This window comes from Tamandua tetradactyla, chromosome 2 (genome assembly GCF_023851605.1).
Source record: "Tamandua tetradactyla isolate mTamTet1 chromosome 2, mTamTet1.pri, whole genome shotgun sequence".
NCBI classification, from domain to species: Eukaryota; Metazoa; Chordata; class Mammalia; order Pilosa; family Myrmecophagidae; genus Tamandua; species Tamandua tetradactyla.
This window is the reverse complement of record NC_135328.1, coordinates 116402358-116415719: the sequence shown is the minus strand read 5'-3', so window position 1 is coordinate 116415719 and position 13362 is coordinate 116402358. Positions and strand designations below refer to the sequence as shown.

Sequence of the window (13362 nt, the reverse complement as noted above, 5' to 3'; positions counted from 1 at the left end):
AACACTTTCTCGGATCATAAAGGAATGAAGTTGGAAATCAATAATAGGTGGAGTGCCAGAAAATTCACAAATACATGGAGGCTCAACAACACACTCTTAAACAACAAGTGGGTAAAAGAAGAAATTGCAAGAGAAATTAGTAAATACCTAGAGGCGAATGAAAATGAAAACACAACATATCAAAACTTATGGGACGCATATAAGGCAGTGCTAAGAGGGAAATTTATTGCCCTAAATGCCTATATCAGAAAAGAAGAAAAGGCAAAAATGCAGGAACTAACTGTCCACTTGGAAGAACTGGAGAAAGAACAGCAAACTAACCCCAAAGCAAGCAAAAGGAAAGAAATAACAAAGATTAGAGCAGAAATAAATGAAATTGAAAACATGAAAACAATAGAGAAAATCAATAAGACCAGAAGTTGGTTCTATGAGAAAATCAATAAGATTGATGGGCCCTTAGCAAGTTTGACAAAAAGAAGAAGAGAGAGGATGCAAATAAATAAGATCAGAAATGGAAGAGGAGACATAACTACTGACCTCACAGAAATAAAGGAGGTAATAACAGGATACTATGAACAACTTTACGCTAACAAATACAACAATTTAGAGGAAATGGACGGGTTCCTGCAAAGACATGAACAACCAACTTTGACTCAAGAAGACATAGATGACCTCAACAAACCAATCACAACTAAAGAAATTGAATTAGTCATTCAAAAGCTTCCTAAAAAGAAAAGTCCAGGACCAGATGGCTTCACATGTGAATTCCATCAAACATTCCAGAAAAAATTAGTACCAACTCTCCTCAAACTCTTCAAAAAAATCAAAGCGGAGGGAAAACTACCTAATTCATTCTATGAAGCCAACATCACCCTCATACCAAAACCAGGCAAAGATATTACAAAAAAAGAAAACTAATGAATATAGATGCAAAAATCCTCAATAAAATTCTAGCAAATCGTATCCAACAACACATTAAAAGAATTATACATCATGACCAAGTAGGATTCATCCCAGGTATGCAAGGATGGTTCAACATAAGAAAAGAAAATCAATTAATGTAATACACCATATCAACAAATCAAAGCAGAAAACTCACATGATCATCTCAATTGATGCAGAGAAGGCATTTGACAAGATTCAACATCCTTTCCTGTTAAAAACACTTCAAAAGATAGGAATACAAGGGAACTTCCTTAAAATGATAGAGGGAATATATGAAAAACCCACAGCTAATATCATCCTCAATGGGGAAAAATTGAAAACGTCCCCCTAAGATCAGGAACAAGACAAGGATGTCCACTATCACCACTATTATTCAACATTGTGTTGGAGGTTCTAGCCAGAGCAATTAGACAAGAAAAAGAAATACAAGGCATCAAAATTGGAAAGGAAGAAGTAAAACTATCACTGTTTGCAGACGATATGATACTATACGTCGAAAACCCGGAAAAATCCACAACAAAACTACTAGAGCTAATAAATGAGTACAGCAAAGTGGCAGGTTACAAGATCAACATTCAAAAATCTGTAGCATTTCTATACACTAGTAATGAACAAGCTGAGGGGGAAATCAAGAAACGAATCCCATTTACAACTGCAACTAAAAGAATAAAATACCTAGGAATAAATTTAACTAAAGAGACAAAAAACCTATATAAAGAAAACTACAAAAAACTGCTAAAAGAAATCACAGAAGACCTAAATAGATGGAAGGGCATACCGTGTTCATGGATTGGAAGACTAAATATAGTTAAGATGTCAATCCTACCTAAATTGATCTACAGATTCGATGCAATACCAACCAAAATCCCAACAACTTATTTTTCAGAAATAGAAAAACCAATAAGCAAATTTATCTGGAAGGGCAGGGTGCCCCGAATTGCTAAAAACATCTTGAGGAAAAAAAACGAAGCTGGAGGTCTCGCGCTGCCTGACTTTAAGGCATATTATGAAGCCACAGTGGTCAAAACAGCATGGTATTGGCATAAAGATAGATATATTGACCAATGGAATCGAATAGAGTGCTCAGATATAGACCCTCTCATCTACGGACATTTGATCTTTGATAAGGCAGTCAAGCCAACTCACCTGGGACAGAACAGTCTCTTCAATAAATGGTGCCTAGAGAACTGGATAGCCATATGCAAAAGAATGAAAGAAGACCCATATCTCACACCCTATACAAAAGTTAATTCAAAATGGATCAAAGATCTAAACATTAGGTCTAAGATCATAAAACAGTTAGAGGAAAATGTAGGGAGATATCTTACGAAACTTACAATTGGAGGCGGTTTTATGGACCTTAAACCTAAAGCAAGAGCACTGAAGAAGGAAATAAATAAATGGGAGCTCCTCAAAATTAAACACTTTTGTGCATCAAAGAACTTCACCAAGAAAGTAGAAAGACAGCCTACATAATGGGAGATAATATTTGGAAATGACATATCAGATAAAGGTCTAGTATCCAGAATTTATGAAGAGATTGTTTAACTCAACAACAAAAAGACAGCCAACCCAATTACAAAATGGGAAAAAGACTTGAACAGACACCTCTCAGAAGAGGAAATACAAATGGCCAAAAGGCACATGAAGAGATGCTCAATGTCCCTGGCCATTAGAGAAATGCAAATCAAAACCACAATGAGATATCATCTCACACCCACCAGAATGGCCATTATCAACAAAACAGAAAATGACAAGTGCTGGAGAGGATGCGGAGAAAGAGGCACACTTACCCACTGTTGGTGGGAATGTCAAATGGTGCAACCACTGTGGAAGGCAGTTTGGCGGTTCCTCAAAAAGCTGAATATAGAATTGCCTCAAAAAGCTGAATATAGAATATAGAATTGCCTCAAAGGACTTAAGGGCAAAGATACAAACAGACATTTGCACACCAATGTTTATAGCAGCGTTATTTACAATTGCAAAGAGATGGAAACAGCCAAAATGTCCATCAACAGACGAGTGGCTAAACAAACTGTGGTATATACATACGATGGAATATTATGCAGCTTTAAGACAGGATAAACTTATGAAGCATGTATTAACATGGATGGACCTAGAGAACATTATGCTGAGTGAGTCTAGCCAAAAACTAAAGGACAAATACTGTATGGTCCCACTGATGTGAACGGACATTTGAGAATAAACTTGGAATATGTCATTGGTAACAGAGTCCAGCAGGAGGTAGAAACAGGGTAAGATAATGGGTAATTGGAGCTGATGGGATACAGACTGTGCAACAGGACTAGATACAAAAACTCAAAAATGGACAGCACAATAATACCTAATTGTAAAGTAATCATGTTAAAACACTGAATGAAGCTGCATCTGAACTATAGGTTTTGTTTGTTTGTTTGTTTGTTTTTGTTTTTTGTTGTTGTTTTTTTGTTTTGTTTTGTTTTGTTTTTACTATTATTATTACTTTTATTTCTTTTCTCTATATTAACATTCTGTATCTTTGTCTGGTGTGTCGCTAGTTCTAAACCGATGCAAATGTACTAAGAAACGATGATCATGCATCTATGTGATGATGTTAAGAATTACTGATTGCATATGTAGAATGGTATGATTTCTAAATGTTGGGTTAATTTCTTTTTTTTCCCGTTAATTAATAAAAAATAAAAAAATAAAAAATTAAAAAAATTAAAAAAAAACTTGTGTCTTATGCTCCTTTTATCTACCTTGTCAACAGATGAGTGGAACATAATGAATAAAAATAAATAATAGGGGGAACAAATGTTAAAATAAATTTAGTTTGAAATGCTAGTGATCAATGAAAGGGAGGAGTAAGGGGTATGGTGTGTACGTTTTTTTTTTTTCTGTTTTTGTTTTATTTTTCTGTTGTCTTTTTGTTTCTTTTTCTGAATTGATACAAATGTTCTAAGAAATGATCATGATGATGAATCTGCAGCTATGTGATGATATTGCAAATTACTGATCATACATGTAGAATGGAATGATCACATATTGGGAATGCTTGTGTTTCATTCCTGTAATTTTTTTTAATTAATAAAAAAATTAAAAAAAAAAAAAAAGAGGAAAGCTTTCTGTTTGAAAGCCCAGGTACCCTTTATTTTAAAGCAATCAGGATGGTTATACCAGGCTACAAAATCATACTTGCTTAGAGAGATCCATGGTGCTATAACCCATCTGTAAGAAAATCTGATCTATTTATCCCTTATGTATTTAGAAAAATAAAAATTATCTACACGTGAAATATAAAATTTATAATTAATGATTAAAATGAATTAAGAAAATGGAGACTAATAATTTAAAACAAATTATTTAAAATGAGTTACAAAAACATCTCAAATATATTCCCAAATGCCTAGTATAACAACTTTCTTTAAAAATGGCAAATAATTTAAGTGTACAACATAGTAAGTTCACGGCAGTCAGTACAATTCACATGAAATCCCAAAACTGCAAAGTTCTTTTGATAACTAACCTCTTATATATTAGCTCGAAAGTGTACTACGCTATGCCAAATTCCAAGCTACAACAGATATTCCTGAGATTCAAAAACTAAACATTACAACATCAAAAGCAATTTTTAAAGCTTTTTCTTGTCATATGAGCTGGTTCACAGGATACTATTACCTGTTTTTATTAATTCTTTAATCAGATCTTCCTTCATCTTGATATTAATTGTAAGTTCTCTCATTTTTTGCTTAGCTTCAGTAAGTATGAGTTCTGAAGTCCTTAAGTTTTGCAAATTCAACTCTTGACTTTCCCGGAGAGACTCAACCTTTACATCTTTAAAGTAAAAGAAGCAAAACTTGAGAAATAAAACTTTCTGCTTATAAAATATTCAACAGAAGCAGAGTTAGAAAAAGCACACACAAAAGCAATTTAGAGGAAGGGTCAAAAAAGGAAAGGAAGGAAAGATAGGAATAATAGATGGCATTTGGGACTTTGTTGCTCTAGCCTATACTAAGAGTTTTCATTTCCTTAACAAAAAGAAGATATGCTTTAATCATATGCTATAGGTTCTAATACACAGTTTTCATTGCCTTTAGATGTGCTACAATTTGAGTTTTGATTTTTGCTTTAACATGAGATATTTGAGAAAAGGATAAAATCGCCATGTGGGGAGAGGGCTGGGTTTTTCTAGTTTTACTGCAATCAGAGAACGCAGTAGACCCTGTATTACTCAGTGTGCCCAGGGCCCTGTTTGTTACCATTCCTGCACCAGAATGTAAATGAACTATGGCACGGAGCACACTGGTTTAATTCAGCTGACCTTTTTCATTCATAGTGAGACTTTCTCCATGAAGGCGGTGGTACACTGATTTCCATTCTGACAAGTTTCTTTCCTGGTTGCCGTCCAGTAACAAACAGTTCAAGGATGGCAAAGGGTTACTTGAGTACTGAGTTATACTAATTCCATGCTTTGAAATTGATTTTAGTTGTATTTGTGATGTAATATATAGTCAAACTTTTATAAATGGTACATGCATAGGGTCTTAAAAAGATGCTTTCTATAGCTCGAAGTAAAAACCTAAAGTTGTGGAATTGTAACCTATACCAACTCTGAAATATGCTCTATAACTAATTGCTGCAATGTACTTTGAAATTTATTGCTTTTTTGTGTATATGCTATTTTTCACAAAAAAAGAAAAAAGAGAGAAGGAAGAGAATAACAGAGAAGATAGGATTTAACAAATGCATATGACTGCTGAATTGTTACATTGATATTTCTTTTGGACACCAGTGTCTTTGAGCAGCTAGAATTAAAAATGAAAAATCGAGGAACTATAACCCATACCAAACTTTAAAATCTGTTCTATAACTATTTATTAAAATATACTTGGAAATTGACTGCTTTTTTGTATATATGTTCTATTTCACAATAAAAAAAAAAAGATGTTCTCTATTTTTGTGGTGCAGGGCTTATTTTTCAAGTTAATTATATTCCCCACATCCTTATTTTTTGGTTTGACCACTCATAGGCCTATAGAGATCAGTTAAAATCCCCTACTATCCTTATAGTCTTTGCCACATAAACATTTTGATGCTGTTATTTGATGCATAAAAATTCTCATTAATTGCATGCTAAGATATAGTGGGCATCCAATACCAAACATGCATGAAGTTATAAGAGTATTATAAAATGTATGGAAAAAGAATAAAAAAATAAAGATCAAATTTTAAAAAATGGTAACCACATGTGTCAGCAGTAAAGCACACATCCTTGTAAATGACTTAATATGTATTTTAAAGTAATCACAAGTACAAAGCATATCAACTCGGGTTTGAATATAAAATACCTATTCTGAAGAGTTAGCCTATAACTCTACCTGTAACTGATTGGTGTTAAATGGAAAAAAAAAGCTTTTTTAGGTAGTAAATAGAAAGATTAAAAAATTACGATGGAACAGACAACATAAAGAGCATTAGTGTTTCCAACCAGGAAAGCATTTCTACCAAGTTCTAGTCTTTGAGAACCCCTAGATGCTTCTTAAATTATCAACAGAAGAGAAAGATATGTCCTATAAACATTCGACTTAAATTGCTTGAGCAAGTCTCTGTACCTTCATTCACAAAATCTGACTTTATTGTTTCCTCCTGAATATTATTCAATTCAGCAAGAGGACAAACGGGGCCTGGCTTTTGAATCCATGAGCGACTTCTACAGTGTCTAAAAAAATAAAGACGAAGATCAAAGGTCATTTGTTAGCTTTTTTCTAATCTACCCATAAGTTAGATTTCCTTAAAATGTGACAGTAATGTTAAAAAAGCAATTAATTATATACAATAAACAGAATTTTACTATTATTCTTCAAAACACAAGGATGCCCCCCCATGTTGGACTCAGTTGAAAATTCACGTTTGCTGTCACTGCAGCAGCAGAATAAGGAAAATTCAAAAACATTCTTTCTGAAAATCAAAATCCAACTATCAAAGCTCCGAAAGCAAAATTATCTTTCGACTGTAAGACTTATAACTGAATCCAAACACTGGTTTCAGAACACATCAACTGACAGTACCCTTAGCAAAAAGGTCCCTATTCTTATATTGAATGGGAAAAAAAATGTAGCTTAATGAAAAAACCTGTACCTATATTTAATGCATCATACAATTACAACAATGTTTATTAAATCAGTCTACATTTAACACACCTCACTTCAGATTTCTCTTGACCTCCTGAGTCTTCGTCATCGCTACTATCAGAAAATCGGCACTGGAGGACTTCGTCCTGTTCTTCTATGTGACTTGACAGCATCTGGCTTCGTGTTCGAAATCCAGCAACTACTCGATCCAGAGAACACAGAGGAGGACTCGTGTAGACCTTGCAAATGAGTCCCCAACCCAACAAAAAAGGTGATTTTAAAATCTTCTACTTTTATCCTATTACTCAAAGTGTTTTAAAAGACATTATTAGATAGGTAGTCTTAAAATATCCAATCACTGAAAATAAGACCCCCACTCAAAATAGAAAACAAGAACCAAAATTCATTTTACAATACTACAGGCCTCACAGATACATATTTATCTCAGAATCTACACATCTCTTCCTCTTCTAGAAGGTTCTTCCATCTTCAACTACAGCGAAAATGAAACCAAAGAGAGGAATAAGTGAAAACATAACATCTCAAACATACACAGGCGTTCCTCACAAACGTGAAGCCCATACGTGGAAACAGGCATGAGGTATAATTGGTCCAGAGCCCTGCTACCTTCCCCCCTGCTCCCCAAGTCCATTCTTTGCAGAACAGTTGGAGGACTGCAGTGTAGCTGTTAAAGGTCTGCATCCCCTTCCAGACCAAGTCCCACCACGGGACGAAATCCAAAGCCATCACCACTCCCTCCGTCAGGACAAAATATTCCCAATTTGGAAACAGAATGTATCTGCTCGGTTATGTTAGCTGAATTAACATTCTAAGTAATATACTTAAAATATATCATAGCATAAATAGAGTTTTAGGGGCTAGCCGGAAGCTTTCTATATTAGAATATGCTTCTGTCAGAAATGCACTTTAAGATCTCAAAAGATAACCTTAGAAAAAAACCCATTCATGAATCTCAAGCTGCTTTCAAACGTTTATTCTACTTTCTATTTCCAACTATTTCCTTTTCATCACTTCTCCGTAAACAAATATCAGTATGACTTCTCAAAAAAAAGTAAATAAAACCTTGGAGAAGACATTCAATTTATTAATATAAATCATAATCTGTTAAAATTTTAATATATAGTAGAATATATATCACATGATGTTCAAGATTGAATTTTTAGTATGGCCCTCATGTGTCCCCTCCCAGAAAAGCCTACCTGGTGGTACTGAAGAATCTTTAATATCTGATTTTTGTGCCTTTGATATCTGTTTTTGGTCCTCCAACTCTGGAATGTTGGAGGAGGCAGGGAAATTATTTACAGAGAACCAGCTCAAGAAATACTGATCTAACAAGTACAATGTTATCTATTTTACCCCCAAACTGATGAGTATAAGGTTTTTCTTCATCAAAGTGTAGGGATTATTTCAGGAGGAAATAAAACTTTTTGTTCAGAGTCAAACTTTCTTCTCTGGGCTTGTGATTTGTTTTTCCTTTTAAAACAACTTTTTTTTTTACTTAAAAAAATAGCTTTATTGAGATATAATTCACATACTATCCAATTAATCCATTTAAAGTGAACAAATGGTTCTGGTTCTGGTATATGCACAGAGTCACGCAACTACCACCACAGTCAATTTTGGAACATTTCATCATGCCCAAGAAAAACCCTGTCCCCTTCTAGCCATCACCCTTTTCCCCAGTCTCTTCCCCAGTTCTAGAAAACCTAGTTCTCTCTCTGTGGATTTCTCCAGAGAATCACTTTTGATTAATCTAGACACAGCTGGTATTTCCATCCTGTTGCCAGTGACTGGCTTAGATACAAGCATGTGATACCAACCTCAATGGCCAATGAGATTAAGAGGCCATTTTCTGAGTGACTTCTAGGAAAATTACACCTAGAAGTGTGGTTGGGTGAGGCTATGATGCCTGGAATCTCGGCAGCAATCTTGCATTATGTGGGTCAAATCTGAGCACCCGTATGCTGCAGATGAGGTCATGAACATTGCAAAGCATGTGGGTATCACTGTACTGCCAAATCAAGTACACCTGAAACCATTTATCTTCAGGATTCATATATAACATAATAACTTCTGTATAATATAAGCCTCCATTAGATTTTCTTTCGTTTGTATCTGCTGCCCCCCCCAAAAAAATCCCTTGGTGGACAGGATGTCTAACCTTGAATATATTACTTCTTTGAAACTTCTGTTTTCTGACTGGTAAAATGGGGGTGATCATTGAACATAGCTTACAGGGATGTTGTGAGGATTAAAAATATAAAGGAAGGAACGTGCTTAAGGTACTGGCATTAGTAATAATGATAAATAATAAACATTATTATGAACTTCCAGGCCAAGATGGCGGCTTAGCAATGTGTGTGTTTTAGTTTGTCCTCCAGAACAACTGGTAAATAACCAGAAACAATACAGAACATCTCCTGGGGCCATGTCAGTGACCAGACATACAGCATACCCCAGTCTGGGCCAGCTGGACCGGCTGCAAGCCCCCCCAGAACTGTGAGTTCCCCAAGCCGCGGCAGCCGGCGCCCCTCCCCCACAGGCTGCTTCCCAGGGGGGAAAGGAAAGAGATTTTATCAGCAGCAGGGCTGAGCCCAACCAAACCGCCAATTGTGGAACTAATTAACAAATTCTGACTACTAAAAATAGGCCCCCAGCTCAGGTGAACCTGGTCAAAGCGGAGGTCACTCATTTTTGCCCCGGTGCCAAGGGGGCAGGACTGATGGAAAAAGGAAAAAAAGAGAAGGAAACAGAGGTTTTTGTAGCTGTGTTTCTACAAAACCTTGACTGACTTTGGATACAGCGGCAGGGTTCCTCAGGCTCCAACTGCCCCAGGCATAGGCAGAAACAAACTCGTTTTGAGGGCTTGTCTGGAACCTGTGCCTTCCCCAGGGGAGGGGTGAAGCCCAACTCAGGTGGAATCCCTCTCTCAAGGAATTCAGACCCCAGGGCTTGGTAATTTGAAGCCATTAAAACCAGTCTACAACCTCTCCTCTGTCTCCACCACGCCACCAGCCAAAGTTAAAGGTACCACATCATCTTATGCTGGTGGGACCTGCAGGCAGACAAGCACCACATACTGGGCAGGATAAGAAAAACAGAGCCCAGAGACTTCACAGGAAAGTGTGTCAACCTGCTGGGTCTGACCCTCAGGGAAAACCGATGCAGGTGACTCTTTCCTCCTATAGGAGGCTGGTTTGGTCTGGGAAAATCCAGTTGGGGTCTATAATACTATGTAGACCCTCCTCAGGGTTGGGGGGGGGGGGGAGCCACCATACAAGCAGGGCAAGAAACAAGAAAACAAGAACTGAAAAATTCTCCTCTGTTAAACAAAACCTAAGCTAGAGGTCCAGAAAAAGCTGAACTGAATGTCAAAGAACAGATAGACAACAAATTCATCCAGCAAGAAAACCCTAGGTAAAAGAAGTGCAAGCAATCTCCAGAACAAACTAATTAAGATAATTAAATGCCTAGATGCCAGCAAAAAATAACAAATCACACTAGGAAAACTGAAGATATGGCCCAGTCAAAGGAACAAACCAACAATTCAAATGAGATACAGGAACTGAAACATTTCATTCAGAATATACAAACAGACATGGAAAACCTCATCAAAAACAAAATCAATGAATTGAGGGAGGATATAAAGAAGGCAAGGAATGAACAAAAAGAAGAAATTGAAAGTCTGAAAAAACAAATCACAGAACTCATGGGAATGAAAGGCACGGTAGAAGAGATGAAAAAAACAATGGAAACCTACAACGGTAGATTTCAAGAGACAGAACATAGGATTTCTGAACTGGAGTATGGAACATCTGAAATCCAGCAAGAAAAAGAAAATATACGGAAAAAAAATGGGAAAATATGAGCAGGGACTCAGGGAGCTGAAAGACAATATGAAGCGCATGATATACGTGTTGTGGGTGTCCCAGAAGGAGAAGAGAAGGGAAAAAGGAGGAGAAAAACTAATGGAGGAAATTATCACTGAAAATTTCCCAACTCTTATGAAGGACCTAAAATTTCAGATCCAAGAAGTGCAGCGTACCCCAAAGAGAATAGATCCAAATAGATGTACTCCAAAACATTTACTAATCAGAATGTCAGAGGTCAAAGAGAAAGAGAGAATCTTGAAAGCAGCAAGAGAAAAGCAATCCATCACATATAAGGGAAGCCCAATAAGACTATGCGTAGATTTCTCAACAGAAACCATGGAGGCGAGAAGACAGTGGGATGATACATTTAAATTACTAAAAGAGAAAAACTGCCAGCTAAGAATTCTATATCCAACAAAACTGTCTTTCGAAATGAGGGAGAAATTAAAACATTTTCTGACAAAAAATCACTGAGAGAATTTATGACCAAGAGACCAGCTCTGCAACACGTACTAAAGGGAGCATTAGAGACAGATATGAAGGCAGAAGAGAGAGGTGTGGAGAAGAGTGTAGAAAGGAAGACCATGAGTAAAGGAAAATTAGAAGGACATATAAAAGCAAAAAGGCAAAAAGCCCGGGCAGTAAGAACACTGATGTGGATGGATTAAGCTTCCCAATCGGGGGACATGGACTGGCAGAATGGATTAGGGAACGGGACCCATCTATATGTTGTTTCTACTCAAAGGACATGAGGGCAAGGACACAAATGGACATTTGCACACCAATGTTGATAGCAGCATTATTTACAATTACCAAGAGATGGAAATAGCCAAAATGTCCATCAACAGACAGGTGGCTAAACAAACTGTGGTATATACATACGATGGAATATTATGCAGCTGTAAGACAGAATACAATTATGATGTAACAACATGGATGGACCTTAAGGACATTATGCTGAGTGAGACTAGCCAGAAACAAAAGGACAAATATTATATGGTCTCACTGATATGAACTGACATTAGTGAATAAACTTGAAATATTTCATTGGTCACAGACCATCAGGAGATAGAAATAGGGTAAGATATTGGGTAACTGGAGCTGAAGGGATATAGATTGTGCAACAGGACTGAATGCAAAAACTCAAAAATGGACAGCGCAATACTACCCAACTGTAATACAATTATGTTAAAACACTGAATGAAGCTAAACGTGAGAATGATGGAGGGAGGAGGGCTTGGGCACAAACGAAATCAGAAAGAAAGACAGACGACAAAGATTGAGATGGTATAATCTAGGATTGCCTAGAGTGTATAATGACAGTGACTAAATGTACAAATTTAAAAAATGTTTCTGCATGAGGACGAACAAAGGAATGTCATTACTGCAGGGTGCTGAAAATAGATGGTAATTAATATTTTAAAATTTAAACTTATGTGTGAAACTAAAGAAAAAATGTTTATTTGGTACAAAATTCATATTTTGACTAGTGCATTTCCTAATATAACTTATGTAGATAGCATGGTTGAACAACATAAGTACATGGAACCTTGGGTAAGACATGAGATTTTGTTGGTTTGTCCAGAGTGATGCCCCAATGAATCCCAGAACGATCTGATCAGTGAGCAGAAAAGTATTTGCAAAGTCCCCTTTGGGGAATGTTGAGAACAGGGGAAAATTCAACCTCCCCAAGTTGAATTCTTGATATTCTCACAAACAGTGTGGACAACCAAAGCTATAGGCTGAGCCCCCAGTCTTGGGGTTTGTTCATATGAAACTTAACCCCACAAAGGATAGGTCAAGCCTACTTAAAATTAGGCCTAAGAGTCACCTCCAAGTGAAACTCTTTTGTTGCTCAGATGTAGCCTCTCTCTCCAGCCAACACAACAAGCAAATTTACCACCCTCCCCATGTCTATGTGGGACATGACTCACAGGGGTGTGGACCTTCCTGGCAACATGGGACAGAAATCATAGAATGAACTCGGACTCAGCATCAAGGGATTGAGAAAAACCCTAGAATGAGCTGAGATCCAGCACCAAGGTATTGAGAAAATCCTCTTGACCAAAAAGGGGGAAGAGTGAAATGAGACAAAGTGTCAATGGCTGAGAGATTCCAAACAGAGTCCAGAGGTTATCTTGGAGGTTATTCTTATGTATTAAGTAATTTATTCAAATCATACAGATATCACCTTGTTACCTAAGAGGAAATGGAGAGGCTGGAGGGAACTGCCTGAAAATGTAGAGCTGTGTTCCAGTAGCCATGTTTCTTTTCTTTTTTTTTTTTTTTTTATTAATTAAAAAAAGAATTAACAAAACAATTAGAAATCATTCCAATCTACATGTACAATCATTAATTCTTAATAACATCACATAGTTGCATATTCATCATTTCTTAGTACATTTGCATCA

At 36.5% G+C, this 13362-nt stretch overlaps 1 protein-coding gene across 6 annotated transcripts in view; it reads right to left on the bottom strand.

Moving 5' to 3' along the window:
* Positions 1 to 13362, bottom strand: part of KIF27 (kinesin family member 27) — a 220814-nt gene that overhangs the window by 57637 nt on the left and 149815 nt on the right. For all 6 annotated transcript variants that reach the window (XM_077148573.1, XM_077148575.1, XM_077148574.1 and 3 more), the window contains 3 exons: positions 7128 to 7297; positions 6540 to 6646; positions 4606 to 4761 (listed from right to left, as the gene is read on the bottom strand). In XM_077148573.1, the coding sequence (XP_077004688.1) occupies positions 4606 to 4761; positions 6540 to 6646; positions 7128 to 7297 (433 nt within the window). The remainder of the gene's footprint in view (positions 1 to 4605; positions 4762 to 6539; positions 6647 to 7127; positions 7298 to 13362) is intronic.